Source organism: Excalfactoria chinensis, chromosome 13 (assembly GCF_039878825.1).
Source record: "Excalfactoria chinensis isolate bCotChi1 chromosome 13, bCotChi1.hap2, whole genome shotgun sequence".
Taxonomy (NCBI): Eukaryota; Metazoa; Chordata; class Aves; order Galliformes; family Phasianidae; genus Excalfactoria; species Excalfactoria chinensis.
The window spans coordinates 16,097,204-16,121,504 of NC_092837.1; the positions used below are offsets into that span (position 1 = coordinate 16,097,204).

Here is a 24,301-nt window from a genome sequence, read left to right on the forward strand (position 1 = left end):
GGTACCTCCCTCCTGCAAAGGAGATCTTGAACATGAATGCAGGTTATGCCAGCAACTGCTCCAAGTACCTCAGAAGCTCAGGCTTACATCTGGGGACAGCCTGTTGTAAACACCCAGCTTGTGCTGCCAATCGTCTCCCTCATTGTCCCAGCTGTGACCTGATGTTTCTATACCAGCTCTGAGGCTGCCTGGGGTGGTTCCCCTTCCCCCTCTCCCAGTGCTTCCTGCAGCTGACATGGGCTCTGGCTCTACTGCTGCAGTTTTTCCCAGCGTTGCCAAATGTGAGGTTGGAGGGTGCCAAACTGCACCCAGTTTGGCAGGGATGGGCAGTGCTCCTGTCACAGCCAGCTGCAGGGTGGCCTCAGTGCTACAGGGGTGGAACCGCTTCCCACAGTGGGCTTGCACTGCCCACAACCCACAGCTGAGGCTGCTGTAGCCTTGCACAGCAGCTCTGTACCTGGAGAAAGGGGGCTGGGGACAGATGAGCACAGTTTATTGAGCATCAAGTAGTGAATCGCCACCGAGACGTTGCAGTGATTAAAATCCCCCTTTTCTGGAAGAGAAGCGAAAGGCAGCAGCAACGCCCCCCCTCCTGCTGCCCCGCTCAATCCGCAGCTCCAGACGGTACAGGCGCCTCCGGGCCGTCCTCAGCTGCGGTGCCGTCCTCAGCTGCGGTGCCGTCCTCGGCCGCGGGCAGGTTCCTGCACTCGGCGATCAGCCGCTTGACGCCCACCAGCCACAGGCTCACCTCGTTCACGTGGTCCACCATCAGCGAGCGGTGGATCTCGTCGGCTGCGTCCCACCGGCGCCGCTCCAGCTCTGCGGCAAAGGTGAGCCCGTCGGCGTCCCGCGGCCGCTCCGCGCGGCTCCGCTCCGCTCGCGCCCCCCCCCCCCCCTCCCGTTCTCACCTCGCACCAGGAGGACCGTCCTCCTCCTCACGGGGGCCGACAGCTTTCCCTGGGCCCACGCGTCCCCGAGCGCCGTCAGCCGCCGCGCGATGTCATCGCACACTTGTTTCTGAAAGCAGCGACACGCGCTGGGCGGGGCTGCACCGGCGAGCGGCCCCGGGGAAGGACGGCCCCGGGAACGGCCCCGGGAACGGCCCGGCCCCGGGCGGAGAGCGGCGGGGTCTCACCTGCACGGCGGGGCGGCACGCGGACAGCGCCTCCCGCAGCGGGGCCAGCACGGCCTCAGCGGGAGCGTCCGCGGGAGCCTCCCCGTCCGCGGCGCCGCCCTCCTCGCCGGGCGCTCGGCTCGGGGTGCCGCGGGCGCTCGGGACGGGGCCGGGCGGGCCCAACGGGGGCGCTCCCAGCGCTGCGGCGGGGCGGTCCGGAGGGGCACCTGCGGGGAACGGAGCGGCGCGGGGCGCTCAGGGCCGGGGCAGCCCGCGGGGACGGGGCTGGACGCGGGGCCGACGTCGCTGCCGCCGCCGCCGCACGGCCCGGCCCCTCCCGTCTGTGCGGCGCTGACCTGCGGGAGGGCCCTGCGGAGCTCCCGGCACCCGGCGACTGAGCGGGGTCCGCCCGGGGACCGCGCCCCGAGTTTGCAGCCCGTAGGAGAACTGCGGGGGGTCGTTCCAGCCGCGCCGCGTGTTCCCTGCGGGACGGAGCGGAGGTCGCGATGAGAGCCGGCGCGGCACAGCACTGTACTGTATTGTACGGCACAGCACTGTACTGTACGGCACAGCACTGTACTGTACGGCACGGCACTGTACTGCACAGCACTGTACTGTATTGTACGGCACAGCACTGTACTGTATTGTACGGCACAGCACTGTACTGTACGGCACTGTACTGTATTGTACGGCACAGCACTGTACTGTATTGTACGGCACAGCACTGTACTGTACTGTACGGCACGGCACTGTACTGTATTGTACGGCACGGCACAGCACTGTACTGTACTGTACGGCACGGCCGCTCGGCTCCCGCCGCCCCCGCCCCGGAAGCGCATCCCCCCGCGCCGCGGCCCTCACCCGGCTTCACGTAGAGCTCCTCCATGGCGACACGTCACCGCGCCGCGTCCCTTCCGCCCGGCGCCGCGGCGAGACGGAACCGAGGGCGGAGCGAAGCGGAGGCGGAGCTGAGCGCGGAGCTTTATTGGCGAGCGGCGGGCGGGCGAGGGCCGGCCGAGCCCCGCGGCGCCCCGTTAGGGCAGGTGCAGCAGCGCGTGCCGCTGGCGGAACGCCTCCAGCAGCGCCGGCAGCCCGCGCTTCCGCGGACCGGATCCCGCCGCGCCGCCGCCGCCGCCCCCGCCCGCCTTCGCCCCCCCGGCGGCCACTTGCTTCGCCTTCGGCCCCGGCGCGGCGGCCACGAGGCACTTCCGGTACTGAACCTGCGGGGATGCGGGCGGCGTGACGGCTCCGGCTCCGAGTTCCGCTTCCCCCCGCCGCCCGGCGCCGCCCCGCTCACCATGCAGGCCGTCTGCACCGCCTCCGAGATGGTGCCCGCGTCGGGCTCGCACCAGAACGCCGCGCACTGGAAGCGCCGCCCGGTGTCGGCGATCAGCGCGAAGGTGTGCGCGTCGCGGCCCACGCCGAGGAAGGTGACGTAGCGCACCTCGCACTGCCACACGTGCGCCTCGTCCTCCTCCTGCGGGCGCCGCCCCGGCCCGGCCCCGCCGCGCCCCGCCCGGTTCCGCCCCGGCCCCACCTGCGCCCGCCGCACCCGCACGGCCGTGTCGGACACGCAGACGTGGGCGGGCGTCCAGCTGTGCCGCCCGGGTCCCGCCAGCAGCTGCTCGATGGCGGCGTTCAGCACGTCCATCCCTGCGGGGAGAGGCGCGCCGTGCTCCCCGCCGGCTGCGGGCCGGGCCGGGGCGCGGCGTGGCGACCTTACTTACCCATGGCCCGCGGCACGGGCCGGCTGCCGATGTACAACGCCTCGTAGCGCCGGGGCGGCCTCCCCGCGGCCTCCTGGACGTCCGCTGCCGGGACACGAGCGGTAAGCGAGACCCCCGCCCCGCCCGGTCCCCGAATCCCCCCCCCGCGTTGTCCCGGTACCTGCACGCAGGGGCCACGCGGCCGCGGGGACGGGCTCCAGCGCGGCGCCGCTCGGTGAAGGCCCGCTGCCAGCTGCCGCGCGCTCCGCCACGATCTGCCGGGGACGGCGATCCGGTTTGCGCGGGGCTCGCGCCGCCGGGGCCGCCCGACGAGAGAGCTCCGCGGGGCGCACCTGGGAGCACATCCCGTGCAGCGCCTTGGCGATGCCCTTGGCGGGCACGTTGCAGCGGAAGACGTGGCACTTGAGCACGCAGGTGTCCTTGTCGCTCGCCACGAAGGCGAAGTCCCTGCGAGGCCGCGGAGCACTGAGCGCAGTCCCGGCAGAGGCGGCGCTACGCTCGGCGCCGCGCGGCGTTACCCGCCGTTACCTGTCCCTGTGCGCGCCGCGACGGCGGGGGGAAGAGTGCGGTGGTCAGTTCGTGCCCGGGCCCATCGCGGATCGCAGCCGTGGCCCCGCCCCGCGCCCGGCACCTGCCCTTGTTGCAGCCGACGCCCCAGACGCGAATGTTGAGGATGTGCTGGCGGTGGATGAGGCTGTGGTCCAGAGGGTCCACCAGGCTCATGGTGTCCTTCTTCAGGATCATCACCAGGTCCTGGCCCTGTGGGGAGCCGGGGGCAGCCTTACCTGGTAGCGCTTCCGCTGCGCGCGTCCCATGTGTGCAGCAGTACTGCCCCATGCCCGGCCCAGAACTACACCGAGCGTGGGGACAGCCCCGTCCCACAGCACTGCGCTCCACGGAGTGCAGCAGTGGGACCTGCCGTGCAGCTCACCTCTCCCCTGCTGTCTGCAGAGCCCTGGCTGTTGGAGAGCTGCTGGATGCAGTTGTTGACAGCAATGCTGCTCTTGCCAGGTGCTAGGTCCTCTTCAGGGATCTCCACCCAGCCCAGAGAACGCACAGCGAAGCACTGAGCAGAGAGATGTCGGGACTCTTTGCCGGGCTGGCATAGCCCTAACCCATGCCTCTCTCCATGCCTGTGTGGCCAGCCCTGCTCCCACCCTGGTGACCGTCAGCTGCTACTAACCCCCTCAAGTGGTTAGCCGGTATCATAGTATCATAGTATCGTGCGAGTTGGAAGGGACCTTAGAGATCATCGGTATGTGGCAGTGCAGGGAGCCTTCAGGCTGCGTGTGTGCTGGGAAGTGCCTTGATACAGTACCTTGGAGCTGGGCTCTGTGCCGCACTGCTGGAAGTCATCTCCCTGCCATGTCAGCGAGGTCCTGTGAAGGGATGGGATGAGGTGGGGAGGAGAGGGGAAAGCTCCTCCTCAGCATTTCTGGCCTTGACTGCCCCGAGGTGCAGCGGGACACCCCTGCAACGCTGTCTGGGCAGCATCCCACCATGGTGCCAGGCCAAGCTTCTGAGTTTCCCTAGCCACAAGCCAGCAGAGCACGGGCAGCCTTACCTCCTGGTCAGCGAGGCCATGGGGCTGGGAACAGGCCTGGCTTTTGATGTGTGCTTCACAGCAGGGGCCTGGCAGTCCTGAGAGAGGAGGAGTTGTCAGGAGAGCATATGCTTGCAGAGGCACCTGTAGGAGGGCCTCCCTTCTAGGACAGCAATCTCAGCTCATAGACAGCCTGGCAGGATGGCTGGGGTGGGGCTACTGTGCGGTTTCCTGAAGTCCTTCAAGGGACTTAACCCTGGCCAGGAATGGGCTGAGCAGGACTTTTGGTGGACAGAGAGTGTCCTGCTACAGTGGGAGGCTGCATCTGCACCCTGGCTGCTGGGATCCAGCACCAGCCTTTCCTTCCCTGCCCGTGTCCCATACCGTTTCCTGGAGCGTCTCCTCTCCATCAGCCTTCAGGCACCCTCCTGGGCTGGTAGAGCGAGTGGGGTGCTGCCACTGTGTTGTGCCCGTGGGCACGTGCCAGTAGTAGGTGCCCTGAGAGTCATGGATTTTTCTCCAGCTGGGAGGAAGGTCAGGATCCGTGTCCAGGCTGTGGTCACTCCAGAGGTTGTCTGTGCGAAGACAGGGTGAGGCAAGAGGGAAAGCTCTCACAGCTGCTCCCAACTGCAGGGAAAAGTAAGCAATAAGCTGGTGGGGAAAGGGTGGCACATTGGCCTCTGGGCTGTGACCCAGTGTCCCAGCACGGAGCAGGAGGGTGCTGAGCAGGATGGCTTGCAGAGATGCCAGAGCAGCTGCAGCAGCAGCAGATCCCCGCACCACGGTCAGCACAGCCAGTTGTCTCACTGGCAGCCTGGGAGGGGTGGGGAGGCACTGAGTTGGGGTGCCCAGGCATAGCCCAGGGAGAGACTGAGTGAACAAGCCCGAGGTGCAGATAAGTAACAGGATCTGCTCCTTGGCCCGCGGCTAAAACTACAGAGGTCATCGTGCTCCCTGCGTTGCTCGTCTCCAGAGCGGAGCTGCTAGGAAGGGCGGGCGTCGCGCCATCCGCCCGTGACGGTGCTCTGGCCGCCATTGGCCAGGCCGATTCTCCCGCTGGGCCACGAACGCTCCCCGCGCGGGACCGCGTCCCCGGCTGCTGTCGGGGGTCGCCGGCACCCCCTGTCTGAACTCGGTTCGGCAGCACTCGGACGCGCCGTTCCTCCGCGCCCGCCTCGCCGGGGCCCAGGCCGTCTCTGAGGCCCCCACAGCGCGGCGGGGGGAGGGAGGCGGCGAGGGGGGTCCCGCGGCTCCCGGCACCGTTCGTTGCGCGAGCTGCGCCCCCCGCCCTTGGGAAAGGGCGAGGGTCGGTGCCGCTGTCCCGGCCCCCCGCCCGCGCGGGAAGAAGCCTCCGGGCCGCGGTGTCCGCCCTGCCCGGCACGGGCGCCGCGAGTTCAGCACCGCGGACAGCGGCCGCCGCTGCTCTGTCCCCGCGCGTCCCCCCTCCCCGCTCCACGCGGCTTCCCTCGGCCGCCCCCCGCGCGGCTGACCGTCGCAGTTGACGAGGATGATGGCCAGCATGTAGTCCTTGCCCAGCATGGCCCCGGATGGTGCCTCGGGCTGCCGATCCCGTCGCTGCGACCCGAACGGCGGCTGCGGCGGGGGCGGGGCGCGGCGAAGCGGTCGGCCGCAGAGGGAGCCCGAGTGCAGGGAAGGGGCGGCGGCGGCGGGGACGTTTGGACGTGGGTAGGGCGAATGTGAGTGGGGTGATGGGGAGCGGTGCGGTGTGCGAGGGAGGGGCTTCAGGGGCTTTTGGAAACGCGAGGCGGCGCTTGGGTGGATGTCAGGGTTACTCGATTTCAGCGTGTGTGGAAGGAGAGTTTCCAAGCGCCAGAAGGGGGACTGGAGGGTATCTGGGACCAAGATTGGAGGATTTGAGTGTGTAGTGGGTTCAGATCAGCTTTATTCTGCTCTGTGTGCCCTTAGGTTCGTTCGTCTCCTCTCCATACACCCTTTACATTTTCTTCACTCCCCTCCCTCTCTCACAGATCTCCTCCCCTTCCTCTGTGCTTATTCTGCATTCATTCTCTCTCACGCATGCTCAGATCCTCCCCGCTTAGAGGGAAACGGGGAGAATTTGAACATCACTGAAAAATAACTGCCTGCGCACCGGGCCCTTCCAGGCAGTGCTGAGGACACCTGGTTGTGGGTGCTCACCGTATTCCCCTGATTACTTGGGGTCTGGAGCTTGGTGTCCCTACTTTGATACTTCTGTTTTCTGTGCTGTCTTGAGCAGGCAGTTCTAGCTGATGCTCAGTACCCAGGGACAAAAGCTCCCCATGCATCAGCTCTACATTTTGATTCCCCCCCCGGATCACTTCATGTGCTGTTACAGACAATTCTCCCAAAGGTTTAGGTGCCCAATAAGAACCACTGCTTGTGTAATGTCCCCAGCACCAATGTACAAATTGTGTATTTATTAATAGGTCCTTTTTTTCTTTTCCTTTTTTTCCTGGGGCAGTAGTTCAGGGAAGCGTTGCTGTTTCCTTCTCTGCTGTTCTTTTTCTCCTGCCTACCTTAAACTACCATTTAAAAAACATTTTTTTTTCCTGTTGTTTTTTTGAGTTGTACTCCCAAAAAGAACATCCAGCTGGATCTGGAACAGTTGCCAAAAAGGCGTCTGAGGGCAAATAGTGCAGGACTGCATCTCCCAGATGGAGATGTTCTCATTTGAGAAGTGTTCTCACATTATTCTTATATAGCATTGTATATTACTGCTGTACCAAGATTTTTATTACAAATCCCTTCTCTGTTGCCCAAAGGCGATGCTAAGAAGCATTGCCTGGTGATGACTTCCATAGACCTCATGCTTTGTATTAACTCTTCCTTTGGGTCAAAAGTAGACCAAATCCTTGAAGCTGTGACTGGGAATCCCACTGTGACTAAATGGTTCAGCCATGGTGCCCGGGCTCAGAACACCCTGCAGCAGATGCTGGCAACAGTCGCAAATGAAAGAACTGACGGCAAATCACTTGATAACAAAACTGATGCAGAGGATATTTACAAGCCCTGAGTGAAAGGGATGGAATCTCAGAGTGGAGAGGCCAGCTATGGAACCTGTAACTACTCGGTTGGTTCCAAAAGTTGCTCAGCTGCGATGCTTTGCTCTTTTAATCGTTCCAAACCATCCCTGGCTTCACTGCACGCATCTGTCCAACTGATATGATCAAAGTTCATTACCCCAGACGCTGCGAGAAACAAACAAAAAGCACGACAACATCAATTCGATGATGATTTATTTACAGATATTCACAGGCAATTCGCACAGCTTTGCTGTGTTCGGAGAACTCTTCCTTGATTCTCTTAGTTGTATTTTTTCTTGTATTTTCTTCTTTTCTTTCTCCCCCGGTACTTCGCTTACCGCACCGCGTGCTTTGCCTCCGTCAGCAGCACGGAACGGACCGGCGCGGGCTGCGCCAGCAACGCGACCAACCGAACGAATCGTGTCCGCGGTCTCTGCTGCCACCGCGTGGCCGAACTGCAGCACTACACCCGTATGTACCAGCCACACAACACGGCGCATGCGCAAGATCCAGGACGGCAGTGCGCATGCGCCAGAATCCGAAAATCAATGCGCATGCGCCAGGATTATTAACTCAATGCGCATGAGTGAAAACCGGAAGGGCAGTACGCATGCGCCAGTTACCGGAGATCAATGCGCATGCGTCAGTTCCGGAACGCTACTACACGTGCATCAATTACGGAGCAGCAGGACTCGTGCTCCAGAACCGGGATACAAACGATCACGCGGCAGTACCGGGACGAAGGTGCGCGTTGCCACATTACGCACCAAGAGCAGAAGAGCGCAAAGGCGCCAGATTCAGCACAAAACACCGCATGCGCCAATTCCGGAACGACAATACGCATGCGCCAGTCGGAATCGGCGCTACGCACGCGCAGATTCCGGAAGAGCAGTACGCATGCGCCAGGTTCGGCATGCAAACACGCATGCGCAAACAGCGAAACGGCAATACGCATGCGCCAGTATAAGCACGTCAATACGCATGCGCCAATTCCGGAACGAGAATGGGCATGCGCCAATGCCGGAACTGCAATACGCGTGCGCCAAGTCCAGAAAGGCAACACGCATGTGCGGCAATCGGAAAAGCACTACGCATGCGCCAAATTCGGAGCCGCGCTACGTATGCGACAAATCAGGAACGGCGACACGCAAGCACCTGTTTTACGCAGAGTGCGTACTGGCGGTCCGAAATTGGCGCATGCGTATTGCCGTTCTGGAATTGCCGTATGCGTATTGCGTTTCTGGTATTCGGGAAAGCGTAGTACCCTTCATAAACTGGCGCGAAAGCAGGCACGTACGTATTACCATTCCTGAATAGGTGCATACGTAGTACGGCTCCGGAACTCGCGCATGCGTATTGTCGTTCCTCATTGGGCGCGTGCGCAGTGCGGCTCCGGATCTCGCACATGCGGATTGTTGTTCCTGATTTAGCGCATGCGCAGTGCCGTTCTGTAATTGGCTTTAAAACTGGCGCTTGCGTATTGCCGTTCTGTGTGTGTATCTGCGTGTGTATATATCTGTGTGTGTGTCTGTGTGTGTGTGTGTGTCTGTGTGTGTGTGTGTGTGTGTCTGTGTGTGTGTGTGTGTGTGTGTGTGTGTGTCTGTGTGTGTGTGTGTGTGTGTGTGTGTGTGTGTGTGTGTGTCTGTGTGTGTCTGTGTGTGTCTGTGTGTCTGTGTGTCTGTGTGTGTGTGTCTGTGTGTGTCTGTGTGTGTCTGTGTGTGTCTGTGTATATTGCAGCGTTTGAGGCACGGACTCAGATGTGAATGATCCAAATCGTTTATTACAAGATCTCCCATCCCTTATATACCTTCACAAGTTGTTTTCTCACTTTCCCATCCGCCCTTACAACTTTCCCAACCACCTTTACATGACAACAAACATTCTACATAACATTTCTCAGCTGTCCGTGCAGGCACATCTCCAATCAGAGCTGTGATTCTTCTCCTTCCAGAGGCGTCCTTGGTTCTCATGCCGTTTCTCTTGCTCCACAGCTGCTGCTCTGAACAGCTTTTGTTGTATTTCCACAGTATATCTGTGTGTGTACACATCTGTGTGTGTGTATATCTCTGCGTGTGTATATGTGCGTGTGTCTCTGCGTGTGTGTGTATATCTGTGCATGTGTATCTCTGCACGTGTGCATCTCTGTCTGTGTGTATATCTGTGTGTGTATATACCTTTGTATATATATCTGTGTGTGTATATCTGTGTGTGTATATATCTGTGTGTATATCTGTGTGTGTATATCTGTGTGTGTATATATCTGTGTGTGTATATATCTGTGTGTGTATCTATACATCCCTTATACCCCATATCCATCCTGTTGTTCCTATTGCAGTGCTGATGCCTTTATTAACCATCCCTGCTTTCCATACTCACATGCTGCAGGTTGGATTCCTCTTCTCATTCCAGATTGTTGCCGCTCTGCATCCATGTGTGTCAGCTCAGCATCTGTGTGCACAATGAAACACCAGTCACTGATTGGGTGCAGGATCATCTTATTGCCTGCAGGACCCCATTGTGTGCGGTAGGATCATCCCATTGGCTGCAGGACCACATTGTGTGCGGTAGGATCATCTATCTCCATCATCATCACCTTCATCACCATAATAATGGCCTATTGCTAATTAATAATGCTCCATCACTAATACTACTCCATTGCTAATTAATATTATTCCATCACTAATAATTTGCCATTGGCAATTAATCATTCTCCATTGAGAATTAATAATAGTCCATCGATATTAATACTAAATCAATAACTAATAATGCTCCATCATTACTTAATAACATTCCGTTGCTAATTACTAATAGTCCATTGCTAATAATGCTGAAATTCAATAATAATGCTGTAGTGCTTTAATAATGTTACATCGCTCATTAAGAATGCTCCATCAAATACTAATACTGCTCTATAGCTAATAAAGTTCCACTGGTATTAATAAGACTCCATTGCCAATAAATAAGACTCGACTGATAATAAATATAACTCCACAGCTAATTAGTAAGACCCAATTGCTAATAAATAGGAGTCCATTGCCAATATCTAAGACACCACTGCCAATAAATATAACTCCATTGCCAATAAATAAGGCTCCATTGCCAATCAGTAGGACTCCATTGTCAATAAATAAGACTCAATTGCCAATTAGTAAGACTATATTGCGAATAAATAAGATTCCACTCCTAATAAATAAGACTCCATTGCTTATAATTATGACTCCTTTTCTTGAAGAGTCCATTGCCAATAAGTAAGACTCCATTGCTAATTAAACATTCCTAATAAATGAGACTTCATTGTCAATAAATAAGACTCTATTGCCAACAGACAAGACTACAATGCTAATTAGTAAGACTATATAGCTAATAAATGAGACTCCATTGCTAATAAATATAACTCCATTAAGACTTAAGAGTCCATTGCCATTAAATAAGAGTCCATTGCCAATAAGTAAGAGTGTATTGATTGTAAGGCTCCATTGCCCATAAATGAGACTCCATTGCCAATCTAAAAGACTAATTGAAATAAAACTATATTTTCGGAAATATAAACTAATAAACTAACAACTAATAACACTATATTGCGGGAAGGGACGCTACTGCGCATGTCCAAAATGGCGGCAGAAAAAGCGCTACTGCGCATGTCCAAAATGGCGACCACCCGAATTTTGGCGGGATATCCCAGAATGCACCGCGGCAGAAGGGACGCTACTGCGCATGTCCAAAATGCCGGCGGAAAAGCGCTACTGCGCATGTCCAAAATGGCGACCACCCGAATTTTGGCGGGATATCCCAGAATGCACCGCGGCAGAAGGGACGCTACTGCGCATGTCCAAAATGCCGGCGGAAAAGCGCTACTGCGCATGTCCAAAATGGCGTCGGAAAAGCGCTACTGCGCATGTTCAATATGGCGTCCTCCAATTTTGGCGGGATATCCCAGAATGCACCGCGGCAGAAGGGACGCTAATGCGCATGTTCAAAATGGCCGCGGAAAAGCGCTACTGCGCATGTCCAAAATGGCGACCAACCGAATTTTGGCGGGATTTCCCGGAATGCACCGCAGCAGAAGGGACGGTACTGCGCATGTCCAAAATGGCGTCGAAAAAGCGCTACTGCGCATGTCCAAAATGGCGTCCTCCAATTTTGGCGGGATATCCCACAATGCACCGCGGCAGAAGGGACGCTACTGCGCATGATCAAAATGGCGGCGAAAACAGCGCTACTGCGCATGTCCAAAATGGCGAACAACCGAATTTTGGCGGGATATCCCAGAATGCACCGCGGCAGAAGGGACGCTACTGCGCATGTCCAAAATGGCGGCGGAAAAGCGCTACTGCGCATGTTCAATATGGCGTCCTCCAATTTTGGCGGGATATCCCACAATGCACAGCGGCAGAAGGGACGCTACTGCGCATGTCCAAAACGGCGTCGGAAAAGCGCTACTGCGCATGTCCAAAATGGCGTCCCCCAATTTTGGCGGGATGTCCCACAGTGCACCGCGGCGGAAGGGACGCTACTGCGCATGTCCAAAATGGCGGCGGAAAAGCGGTACTGCGCATGTCCAAAATGGCGACACCCCCCTATTTTGGCGGGATATCCCACAATGCACCGCGGCAGAAGGGAGGCTACTGCGCATGTCCAAAATGGCGGCGGAAAAGCTCATTATACCCCCCATTATACCCTATGGGCCCCATTAAACCCTATGGGCCCCATTATACCCTATGGGCTCCATTATAGCGCCGCCTTGTGGCTGTTAATGGTATTGCAGGCCCCATTAAACCCTGTGGGCTCCATTAAACCCTATGGGGTCCCATATAGCTTATGTTAGAGCGCCACCTGGTGGCCGCTATTGGTATTGCAGGCCCCATTAATCCCTATGGTCCTCATTAAACCCTATGGACCCCATTAAACCCTAGGGGCACCGTTATAGCGCCGCCTTGTGGCTGTTAATGGTATTGCAGCCATCATTATACCCTATGGGCCCCATTAAAACCTACGGGCCCCATTATACCCTATGGGCTCCATTATAGCGCCGCCCTGTGGCTGTTAATGGTATTGCAGCCTCCATTATACCCTATGGGCCCCATTAAACCCTATGGACCCCATTAAACCCTATGGTCCCCATTAAACCCTATGGGCCCCATTATACCCTATGGGCTCCATTATAGCGCCGCCTTGTGGCTGTTAATGGTATTGCAGGCCCCTTTAATCCCTATGGTCCCCATTAAACCCTATGGACCCCATTAAACCCTATGGGCTCCGTTATAGCGTCGCCTTGTGGCTGTTAATGGTATTGCAGCCCCAATTATACCCTATGGGCAACATTAAAACCTATGGGCCCCATTAAACCCTATGGGCTCCATTATAGCGCCGCCTTGTGGCTGTTAATGGTATTGCAGGCCCTCATTATAAGTATAGGGAGGGGCGTGGCTTAGTGCCTCATTAGCATGCGATTCCCCGCCCCTTTGGACTCCAGCCTATTGGGGGCGTGGCTTCATGGTTCATTAGCATATGAGACTGAGGCTCCTCCCCTTTGGATTCAAGCCTATTGGGGGCGCGGCTTCATGCCTTATTAGCATATGAGGCCCCGCCCGCTAATGATACTTGTATCTAGATGGGGGCGGAGCTTCATGCCTCATTTGCATACGATGCTGAGGCCCCGCCCCATTGGACTTAAGCCTATTGGGGGCGTGGCTTTGTGTCTCATTAGCATACGAGGCCCCGCCCACGTATGAGACTTGAAGGGGGCGGAGCTTCATGCCACATTAGCCTAGAGCAGTGAAGCTCCGCCCCTTTGGGGGTGTGGCTTCAGTCCTCATTAGCATACGACACTGAGGCCCCGCCCCTTTGGACTCGAGCCTATTGTGGGCGTGGATTCCTAGCTCATTAGCATATAGTAAGTAGGCGTGGCTTCATGCCTCATTAGCATACGATACTGAGGCTCCGCCCCTTTAGGCAGAAGCCTATTGGGGGCGTGGCTTCATGCCTCATTAGCATACAGTAGTGAGGCTCCGCCCCTTTGGGGGCGTGGCGTCATAACTCATTAGCATACGATGATAAGGCCCCGCCCCTTTAGACTCGAGGGGGCGTGGCTTCATACCTCATTAGCATACGGTGATAAGGCCCCGCCCCTTTCTACTTGAGGGGGCGTGGCTCAAGCCTGGAAGGGGCGGGGCTTCAGTCCTCATTAGCATATAATAACTAGGTCTCGCCCCCTTGGATAAGCTCATTAGCATACGGCAATGAGGCTCCGCCCCTTTGAACTCCAGCCTACCGGGGGTGTGGCTTCATGGCTCATTAGCATATGGGGCTCTGCCCCTTTAGACTGGAGACTGCAGACCCCATTAAACCCTATGGGCCCCATTAAACCCTATGGGCCCCATTAAACCCTATGGGCTCCATTATAGCGCCGCCTTGTGGCTGTTAATGGTATTGCAGGCCCCCATTATACCCTATCGGCCCCATTAAACCCTATGGGCTCCATTATACCCTATGGGCTCCATTAAACCCTATGGGGTCCCTTATAGCTTATGTTAGAGCGCCACCTTGTGGCCGCTGAGGGTATTGCAGCTCCCATTAAACCCTATGGTCCCGATTAAACCCTATGGGCTCCATTATAGCGCCGCCTTGTGGCTGTTAATGGTATTGCAGCCCCCATTAATCCCTATGGGCCCCATTAAAACCTATGGGCCCCATTAAACCCTATGGGCTCCATTAAACCCTATGGGCCCCATTATACCCTATGGGCTCCATTATAGCGCCGCCTTGTGGCTGTTAATGGTATTGCAGGCCCCCATTAAACCCTATGGGCCCCATTAAACCCTATGGGCCCCATTATACCCTATGGGCTCCATTATAGCGCCGCCTTGTGGCTGTTAATGGTATTGCAGGCCCCATTAATACCTATGGTCCCCATTAAACCCTATGGACCCCATTAAACCCTATGGGCTTCGTTATAGCGCCGCCTTGTGGCTGTTAATGGTATTGCAGGCCCCCATTATACCCTAAATTATTTATTTATTTATTAATATTGATTTATTTTATTTTTATTTTATTTTATTTTTATTTTATTTCATTATTATTTATTTATTTATTTATTATTTATTATATATTGAAATAAAACCATATTTTCGGAAATATAAACTAATAAACTAATAAACTAACAACTAATAAAACTATATTGCCGGAAGGGACGCTACTGCGCATGTCCAAAATGGCGGCGAATACAGCGCTACTGCGCATGTCCAAAATGGCGTCCTCCAATTTTGGCGGGATATCCCACAATGCACCGCGGCAGAAGGGACGCTACTGCGCATGTCCAAAATGGCGGCGAAAACATCGCTACTGCGCATGTCCAAAATGGCGTCCTCCAATTTTGGCGGGATATCCCACAATGCACCGCGGCGGAAGGGACGCTACTGCGCATGTCCAAAATGGCGGCGGAAAAGCGCTACTGCGCATGTCCAAAATGGCGGCGAATACAGCGCTACTGGGCATGTCCAAAATGGCGTCCTCCAATTTTGGCGGGATATCCCACAATGCACCGCGGCAGAAGGGACGCTACTGCGCATGTCCAAAATGGCGGCGAATACAGCGCTACTGCGCATGTCCAAAATGGCGTCCTCCAATTTTGGCGGGATATCCCACAATGCACCGCGGCAGAAGGGACGCTACTGCGCATGTCCAAAATGGCGGCGGAAAAGCGCTACTGCGCATGTCCAAAATGGCGTCCTCCAATTTTGGCGGGATATCCCACAATGCATCGCGGCTGAAGGGACGCTACTGCGCATGTCCAAAATGGCGTCGGAAAAGCGCTACTGCGCATGTCCAAAATGGCGTCCTCCAATTTTGGCGGGATATCCCAGAAAGCACCGCGGCAGAAGGGACGCTACTGCGCATGTCCAAAATGGCGGCGGAGAAGCGCTACTGCGCATGTCCAAAATGGCGTCCTCCAATTTTGGCGGGATATCCCACAATGCACCGCGGCAGAAAGGGACGCTACTGCGCATGTCCAAAATGGCGGCGGAAAAGCGCTACTGCGCATGTCCAAAATGGCGTCCTCCAATTTTGGCGGGATATCCCACAATGCACCGCGGCGGAAGGGACGCTACTGCGCATGTCCAAAATGGCGGCGGAGAAGCGCTACTGCGCATGTCCAAAATGCCGACCTCCTCCTGCCGCGTTATATCCCACAATGCACCGCGCTGGAAGGGACGCTACTGCGCATGTCCAAAATGGCGGCGGAAAAGCGCTACTGCGCATGTCCAAAATTGCGGCGGAAAAGCGCTACTGCGCATGACCAAAATGGCGACCTCCTATTTTAGCGGCGTTCTCTCCCGCCTTTGGCGCGCCCCGCGGTTTTTCGTTCGTTCTCCCTCAGCCGAACCCACGGGAGCCGACAAGGAGCCTCCATCGGCTGAGCGGTTTGTGCGTGGGATCAGGGCAGCCCGTCAGCCGGACGGAGCCGTCCTACGCGGGGTAGAAGCGCAGCGATCGTCGCTGCCCCCGGCCGGGTGAGCTCCCGGGTCCGGTTGGTTCCGGCTGGGGTAGAAAAGCTGCCGGCAGTTCCTGCCCGGGGAACAACAGTCGGACCGTGGAACAGCGTTTGGACGCAGGGAAAAGTCCGGGAGCGTCGCAGCAGGAGATGCAGGTTGTTGCCTCGTTGCTGTTCTCAGCCATGGCAACGATAACGGTGTGTTCGTGCTGCTGTTCCCATCTATTGCTTATGGCCAGGTACCGTGTATTGCAGTCAGTGCTATCAAAGCGCTTGAAAGAAGGCCTGCAGCTCTGACTCAGTGCAGTGTGAAGCCGGCAGTGTGTGTGACTATGAAATAGATGGTCGTCTATTGTTGGTTTACTTATGATATATAAAATTGCTGCTAATGTCCCCCTATAGCCCCCCATCATCCCATTGCCCCCTATAGCCCTCCATTGCTTAGGAGTGTGGGGGTGAGCCATGGAGTGGGGTGAGTGATCCCTTCCTTGTGGGGTGGGGTGAGTGATCCCTTCCTTGTGGGGTGGGGTGAGTGATCCCTTCCTTGTGGGGTGGGGTGAGTGATCCCTTCCTTGTGGGGTGGGGTGAGTGATCCCTTCCTTGTGGGGTGGGGTGAGTGTTCCCTTCCTTGTGGGGTGGGGTGAGTGTTCCCTTCCTTGTGGGGTGGGGTGAGTGTTCCCTTCCTTGTGGGGTGGGGTGAGTGATTCCTTCCTTGTGGGGTGGGGTGAGTGTTCCCTTCCTTATGGGGTGAGCCATGGAGTGGGGTGAGTGATCCTTTCCTTATTTTAAGGCTGTGTTTTTCTCTTTTTAGTGGATCCTGACCCCATTTCAGGGCTGGCAGCGGCAGGAGCAGCATCTGTACCTGATTGCTTCCTTGGGAGTGTGGGCTGTTTGTCTCTGGAATGAGGTGAGTGATTCCTTTATTTTGGGGCTGGGAGCTCTGTTTTTCTCAGGGGGTTGTGACCATATTTAAGGGGTGCCACCTGCAAGGGACACATATCTCCTTGCAGACTGTTTTCTGTGGGGTGAGCCCCGCTCCTCGGGAAGGGGTGAGTGATTCCTGCCTTATTGCAGGGCTGTGATCTGCCCCTGTTGGGGCTCATAGCTGCATTGGAAGGCTGGCAGCCATGAGGGCGGTATCTCTCCTTGGGGACTGCTTCCTTTGGAGTGTGGGGTGAGCTCTGGGCCTTGGATTGGGGTGAGGGGTTCTTTATGTCAGGGCTGTGCTGCCCTCATTTCTGGGGCAGCCTGACCACATTGAAGTGTCAGCAGCTGTAAGGGTGGTGTTTCTCCCTGGAGTTTGCCTCCTGCGGGCTGTGGGTGAGTGTTTGTCTTTGGTTTCTGCTTTGTTTCAGGGCTGTGAGCTCTGCCATTTTTAGGTATCCCGACCACTGCAGTGCCTGCTTGTGCAAAAGGTGCTGCCCTGCACATGTGGGTAGTGCCTTCATTGTTGCATTGTGTCCAACAGGTGCCAGCAGAGCCCTGAGAGATGTGCAGCTCCTGATGAGAACAGCGAGGAACAGAAACCTGCATTGCCTGGAACGCCTCGGAACTCAACTTTGCTGGCCGGGAATTGCCTGCCCAGCAGATAAGAGCAGCACACACTGACTGTGTTGGATCTGTTCCATACTGAGACCCAAGGTAACGTTCCAGAGCTCATTTCTGCACTTCAGTGCTTAATTCTTATTGCAGTGCCCTTCTTGCTGCCCCCAAATGCAGCCATTGCCTTTTGCTGCCCCCAAATGCAGCCATCTCTTTCTGCCCCCCAAGTCCAGCTTGTGTGTCGTGCCCCATAAGTGCTGCCATCACGTTCTGCCCCCCAAGTCCAGCCATCGTATTCTGCCCCTCAAGTTCGTTTCTGTTCCCCCATGGCTCCATTCAGTTCTTTATTGCTGCTGTTGCTCCTCGTTGCAGTTCTGCGTTGTGTCCACAAGGCGGCGCTGTTGTAGCTCCCATTGCTGTTAATAGGGCTGCAATGCAAAGGGAGATTCAGACTGCTGCTATTAATGTCCTCTATGGTCACTATGGGGTTTAATGGGCGCTATGGGGTTTTATGGGATCATTTGGGGCCTTTATGGGGTCTCTATGGGGTTTAATGGGGCCTTTGGGGCCTTAGGGTGTCCGATGGGGTCTTATGGGATCCCTATGGGGGTTTAATAAGGGCCTATGGGATGTTATGGGGTCCTTATGGGGCTTAATGGGATCTTCTGGGATATTTATGGGGCATGATGTGTGTGTGTGTGTGTATGTGTGTGTGTGTGTGTGTGTGTGTGTGTGTGTATGTATGTGTGCATATACCCCATAAGACCTCACTGGCCCCCATAGAGGCCCCATAGGCCCCATTTGAACCCCATAGGACCCCATAGAGACCCCATAGGCCCTAATTGGAACCCATAGGTCCCATTTGAACCCCATAGGACCCCATAAGACCCATTTGAACTCCATAGGACCCCATAGAGACCCCATAAGACCCCATAGGCCTCCATTAAACCCAATAGAGAACTGATGTGAGATGTGTGTCTGTGTGTGTGTCTGTGTGTGTGTCTGTGTGTGTGTCTGTGTGTGTGTCTGTGTGTGTGTCTGTGTGTGTGTCTGTGTGTGTGTCTGTATAATGGCCTTATATCCCATAGCTGGATGGAGTTTTGTCCCTATGCTGTTCCTGTTGTGTGTTGGTGCCTTTATGAGCCATCCCTGCCTTATACCCCATATCCATCCTGTTGTTCCTATTGCAGTGCTGATGCCTTTATTAACCATCCCTTATACCCCATATCCATCCTGTTGTTCCTATTGCAGTGCTGATGCCTTTATTAATCCTCCCTGCTTTCCATCCTCACATGCTGCAGGTTGGATTCCTCCACTAAGTCCAGATTGTTGCCGCTCCGCATCCATGTGTGTCAGCTCAGCATCTGTGTGCACAATGAAACACCAGTCACCGATTGGCTGCAGGATCATCCCATTGGCTGCTGGACTCCATTGTGCACCACAGACCCCACTGTGTGCTGTAGGATCATCCCATTGGGTGTAAGATCATCCCATGGGCTGCAGGACCCCATTGTGTGCTGTAGGATCGTCCCATTGTGTGCTGTAGGATCGTCCCATTGTGTGCTGTAGGATCATCTATCTCCATCGTCATCACCTTCATCACCATAATAATGGCCTATTGCTAATTAATAATGCTCCATCACTAATACTACTCCATTGCTAATTAATATTATTCCATCACTAATAACTTGCCATTGGCAATTAATCATTCTCCATTGAGAATTAATAATAGTCCATCGATATTAATACTAAATCAATAACTAATAATGCTCCATCATTACTTAATAACATTCCATTGCTAATTACTAATAGTCCATTGCTAATAATGCTGAAATTCAATAATAATGCTGTAGTGCTTTAATAATGTTACATCGCTCATTAAGAATGCTCCATCAAATACTAATACTGCTCTATAGCTAATAAAGTTCCACTGGTATTAATAAGACTCCATTGCCAATAAATAAGACTCGACTGATAATAAATATAACTCCACAGATAATTAGTAAGACCCAATTGCTAATAAATAAGACTGCATTGCCAATATCTAAGACACCACTGCCAATAAATATAACTCCATTGCCAATAAATAAGGCTCCATTGCCAATCAGTAGGACTCCATTGTCAATAAATAAGACTCAATTGCTAATTAGTAAGACTATATTGCGAATAAATAAGATTCCACTCCTAATAAATAAGACTCCATTGCTTATAATTATGACTCCTTTTCTTGAAAAGAAGAGTCCATTGCCAATAAGTAAGACTCCATTGCTAATTAAACATTCCTAATAAATGAGACTTCATTGTCAATAAATAAGACTCTATTGCCAACAGACAAGACTACAATGCTAATTAGTAAGACTATATAGCTAATAAATGAGACTCCATTGCTAATAAATATAACTCCATTAAGACTTAAGAGTCCATTGCCATTAAATAAGAGTCCATTGCCAATAAGTAAGAGTGTATTGATTGTAAGGCTCCATTGCCCATAAATGAGACTCCATTGCCAATCTAAAAGACTAATTGAAATAAAACTTTATTTTCGGAAATATAAACTAATAAACTAACAACTAATAAAACTATATTGCCGGAAGGGGCGCTACTGCGCATGTCCAAAATGGCGGCGGAAAAGCGCTACTGCACATGTCCAAAATGGCGTCCTCCAATTTTGGCGGGATATCCCACAATGCACCGCGGCAGGAGGGACGCTACTGCGCATGTCCAAAATGGCGGCGGAGAAGCGCTACTGCGCATGTCCAAAATGCCGACCTCCTCCTGCCGCGTTATATCCCACAATGCACCGCGCTGGAAGGGCCGCTACTGCGCATGTCCAAAACGGCGGCGGAAAAGCGCTACTGCGCATGTCCAAAATTGCGGCGGAAAAGCGCTACTGCGCATGACCAAAATGGCGACCTCCTATTTTAGCGGCGTTCTCTCCCGCCTTTGGCGCGCCCCGCGGTTTCTCGTTCGTTCTCCCTCAGCCGAACCCCGCGGGAGCAGACAAGGAGCCTCCATCGGCGGAGCGGTTTGTGCGTGGGATCAGGGCAGCCCGTCAGCCGGACGGAGCCGTCCTACGCGGGGTAGAAGCGCAGCGATCGTCGCTGCCCCCGGCCGGGTGAGCTCCCGGGTCCGGTTGGTTCCGGCTGGGGTAGAAAAGCTGCCGGCAGTTCCTGCCCGGGGAACAACAGTCGGACCGTGGAACAGCGTTTGGACGCAGGGAAAAGTCCGGGAGCGTCGCAGCAGGAGATGCAGGTTGTTGCCTCGTTGCTGTTCTCAGCCATGGCAACGATAACGGTGTGTTCGTGCTGCTGTTCCCATCTATTGCTTATGGCCAGGTACCGTGTATTGCAGTCAGTGCTATCAAAGCGCTTGAAAGAAGGCCTGCAGCTCTGACTCAGTGCAGTGTGAAGCCGGCAGTGTGTGTGACTATGAAATAGATGGTCGTCTATTGTTGGTTTACTTATGATATATAAAATTGCTGCTAATGTCCCCCTATAGCCCCCCATCATCCCATTGCCCCCTATAGCCCTCCATTGCTTAGGAGTGTGGGGGTGAGCCATGGAGTGGGGTGAGTGATCCCTTCCTTGTGGGGTGGGGTGAGTGATCCCTTCCTTGTGGGGTGGGGTGAGTGTTCCCTTCCTTGTGGGGTGGGGTGAGTGTTCCCTTCCTTGTGGGGTGGGGTGAGTGTTCCCTTCCTTATGGGGTGAGCCATGGAGTGGGGGTGAGTGGTCCCTTCCTTATTTTAAGGCTGTGTTTTTCTCTTTTTAGTGGATCCTGACCCCATTTCAGGGCTGGCAGCGGCAGGAGCAGCATCTGTACCTGATTGCTTCCTTGGGAGTGTGGGCTGTTTGTCTCTGGAATGAGGTGAGTGATTCCTTTATTTTGGGGCTGGGAGCTCTGTTTTTCTCAGGGGGTTGTGACCATATTTAAGGGGTGCCACCTGCAAGGGACACATATCTCCTTGCAGACTGTTTTCTGTGGGGTGAGCCCGCTCCTCGGGAAGGGGTGAGTGATTCCTGCCTTATTGCAGGGCTGTGATCTGCCCCTGTTGGGGCTCACAGCTGCATTGGAAGGCTGGCAGCCATGAGGGCAGTATCTCTCCTTGGGGACTGCTTCCTTTGAGTGTGGGGTGAGCTCTGGGCCTTGGATTGGGGTGAGGGGTTCTTTATGTCAGGGCTGTGCTGCCCTCATTTCCGGGACAGCCTGACCACATTGCAGTGTCAGCAGCTGTAAGGGTGGTGTTTCTCCCTGGAGTTTGCCTCCTGTGGGCTGTGGGGTGAGTGTTTGTCTTTGGGATGGGGTGAATGTTTTCTGCTTTGTTTCAGGGCTGTGAGCTCTGCCATTTTTAGGTATCCCGACCACTGCAGTGCCTGCTTGTGCAAAAAGGTGCTGCCCTGCACATGTGGGTAGTGGCCTTCATTGCTGTATTGTGTCCAACAGGTGCCAGCAGAGCCCTGAGAGATGTGCAGCTCCTGATGAGAACAGCGAGGAACAGAAACCTGCATTGCCTGGAATGGCCCTGAACCAGCTTTGCTGACCGGTAACTCTCAGCCCAGCAGATAAGAGCAGCACACACTGACTGTGTTGGATCTGTTCCATACTGAGACCCAAGGTAATGTTCCAGAGCTCATTTATGCACTTCAGTGCTTAATTCTTATTGGTAGTGCCCTTCTTGCTGCCCCCAAATGCAGCCATTGCCTCTTGCCCCCCAAGTGCTGCCATCTCTCTCTGCCCCCCCCAAGTACAGCCTGTGTGTCGTGCCCCATAAGTGCCGCCATCGCATTCTGCCCCCAAGTTCGTTTCTGTTCCCCCATGGCTCCATTCAGTTCTTTATTGCTGCTGTTGCTAATCCGTTGCAGTTTCTGCGTTGTGTCCACAAGGCGGCGCCTGTTGTAGCTCCCATTGCTGTTAATAGGGCTGCAATGCAAAGGGAGATTCAGACTGCTGCTATTAATGTCCTCTATGGTCACTATGGGGTTTAATGGGCGCTATGGGGTTTTATGGGATCATTTGGGGCCTTTATGGGGTCTCTATGGGGTTTAATGGGGCCTTTGGGGCCTTAGGGTGTTCGATGGGGTTTAATGTGGTCTTATGGGATCCCTATGGGGGTTTAATAAGGGCCTATGGGATGTTATGGGGTCCTTATGGGGTTTAATGGGATCTTCTGGGATATTTATGGGCCATGATGTGTGTGTGTCTGTGTGTGTGTGTGTGTGTGTGTCTGTGTGTGTGTGTGTGTCTGTGTGTGTGTCTGTGTGTGTGTCTGTGTGTGTGTCTGTGTGTGTGTGTGTGTGTGTGTCTGTGTGTGTGTGTCTGTGTGTGTGTGTCTGTGTGTGTGTGTCTGTGTGTGTGTGTCTGTGTGTGTGTGTCTGTGTGTGTGTGTCTGTGTGTGTGTGTCTGTGTGTGTGTGTCTGTGTGTGTGTGTCTGTGTGTGTGTGTCTGTGTGTGTGTGTCTGTGTGTGTGTGTCTGTGTGTGTGTGTCTGTGTGTGTGTGTCTGTGTGTGTGTGTCTGTGTGTGTGTGTGTGCATATACCCCATAAGACCTCACTGGCCCCCATAGAGACCCCATAGGCCCCATTTGAACCCCATAGGACCCCATAGAGACCCCATAAGACCCCATAGGCCTCCATTAAACCCCATAGAGACCTGATGTGAGATGTGTGTCTGTGTGTGTCTGTGTGTGTGTGTGTGTGTCTGTGTGTGTGTGTGTGTGTGTCTGTGTGTGTGTGTGTCTGTATAATGGCCCTATATCCCATAGCTGGATGGCGTTTTGTCCCTATGCTGTTCCTGTTGTGTGTTGGTGCCTTTATGAGCCATCCCTGCCTTATACCCCATATCCATCCTGTTGTTCCTATTGCAGTGCTGATGCCTTTATTAACCATCCCTTATACCCCATATCCATCCTGTTGTTCCTATTGCAGTGCTGATGCCTTTATTAATCCTCCCTGCTTTCCATCCTCACATGCTGCAGGTTGGATTCCTCCACTGAGTCCAGATTGTTGCCGCTCCGCATCCATGTGTGTCAGCTCAGCATCTGTGTGCACAATGAAACACCAGTCACCGATTGGCTGCAGGATCATCCCATTGGCTGCTGGACCCCATTGTGCACCACAGACCCCACTGTGTGCTGTAGGATCATCCCATGGGCTGCTGGACCCCACTGTGTGCTGTAGGATCATCCCATTGGGTGTAGGATCATCCCATGGGCTGCAGGACCCCATTGTGTGCTGTAGGATCATCCCATTGGGTGTAGGATCATCCCATGGGCTGCAGGACCCCATTGTGTGCTGTAGGATCATCCCATTGTGTGCTGTAGGATCATCCCATTGGCTGCTGGACCCCATTGTTTGCATTCTGCCACCAGGTGACCCGGCGATGTGAAGTTGTTCTCACTGTCTCATGACACCGTGGGAAATAACTTCAAGTTATGACTGGGGGCCTGAGGAAGAAGGCCAGGAGGTCCCAAGGGTCAGGCTGTGATCATTAGAATAGAAGTCTAAGAGGTCTCCCAGGGGCACAGGCGAATCCAAGGCTCTGCAAAACTAAGATCTCAACTAAGTGTGGGCAGCTTGGGGATAAATACCTTAGAAAATGGAATGGATTGGAGACCATCCAGCTTCTGCCTTGGGAGACTTAACACTTTCTAGGTTAAGCTAGCCTTGAATTGAACCAAAAGTAATAAAAAGTTCCTCAATCATCTGTTGTTCTGGGCTTTTCTGTTATGGTGTTTTCTAAGACTGCTTGTATTTCTTTTTGCTCTGTACGGAGATACTTGAGCCAGTGGTATGGGAATAAAAGCGACAGGATGGGTTTGGCAATTAAACACCTAAAAAGTTTCAATAAAGATCTACAAAAACGTGA

The 24,301-nt window shown here is 54.6% G+C and overlaps 3 protein-coding genes across 4 annotated transcripts; 1 reads left to right on the forward strand and 2 right to left on the reverse strand.

The window, feature by feature from the left end:
• SRA1 (steroid receptor RNA activator 1) lies at positions 1–1,953 on the reverse strand. The gene is made up of 5 exons (XM_072348606.1): positions 1,900–1,953; positions 1,471–1,596; positions 1,136–1,341; positions 909–1,036; positions 1–819 (listed from the first exon to the last, which is right to left on the reverse strand). The coding sequence occupies exons 1-5, from the start codon at positions 1,951–1,953 to the stop codon at positions 605–607; spliced, it is 729 nt and encodes a 242-aa protein (XP_072204707.1). The 3' UTR covers positions 1–604.
• Positions 1,469–6,806, reverse strand: APBB3 (amyloid beta precursor protein binding family B member 3). Of its 2 annotated transcripts, none has more exons than XM_072347954.1 (12): positions 5,875–6,799; positions 4,769–4,959; positions 4,406–4,482; positions 4,160–4,220; positions 3,773–3,907; positions 3,370–3,600; positions 3,174–3,288; positions 3,002–3,095; positions 2,842–2,925; positions 2,412–2,767; positions 1,976–2,334; positions 1,469–1,596 (listed from the first exon to the last, which is right to left on the reverse strand). In XM_072347954.1, the coding sequence occupies exons 1-11, from the start codon at positions 5,921–5,923 to the stop codon at positions 1,982–1,984; spliced, it is 1,746 nt and encodes a 581-aa protein (XP_072204055.1). In that variant the 5' UTR covers positions 5,924–6,799; the 3' UTR covers positions 1,469–1,596; positions 1,976–1,981. The 2 variants fall into 2 exon arrangements, with proteins under 2 accessions (XP_072204055.1, XP_072204056.1); XM_072347955.1 differs by lacking the exon at positions 1,469–1,596 and having other exon boundaries at positions 2,041–2,334; positions 3,370–3,375; positions 3,473–3,600; positions 5,875–6,806.
• Positions 2,907–24,301, forward strand: LOC140258050 (uncharacterized). Its single transcript, XM_072347956.1, has 8 exons — positions 2,907–2,942; positions 7,775–8,700; positions 9,817–9,971; positions 16,710–16,805; positions 17,367–17,539; positions 18,742–21,304; positions 21,881–21,980; positions 23,412–24,301. Exons 2-3 carry the CDS (start codon positions 7,906–7,908, stop codon positions 9,868–9,870), a joined length of 849 nt encoding a protein of 282 aa, XP_072204057.1. The 5' UTR covers positions 2,907–2,942; positions 7,775–7,905; the 3' UTR covers positions 9,871–9,971; positions 16,710–16,805; positions 17,367–17,539; positions 18,742–21,304; positions 21,881–21,980; positions 23,412–24,301.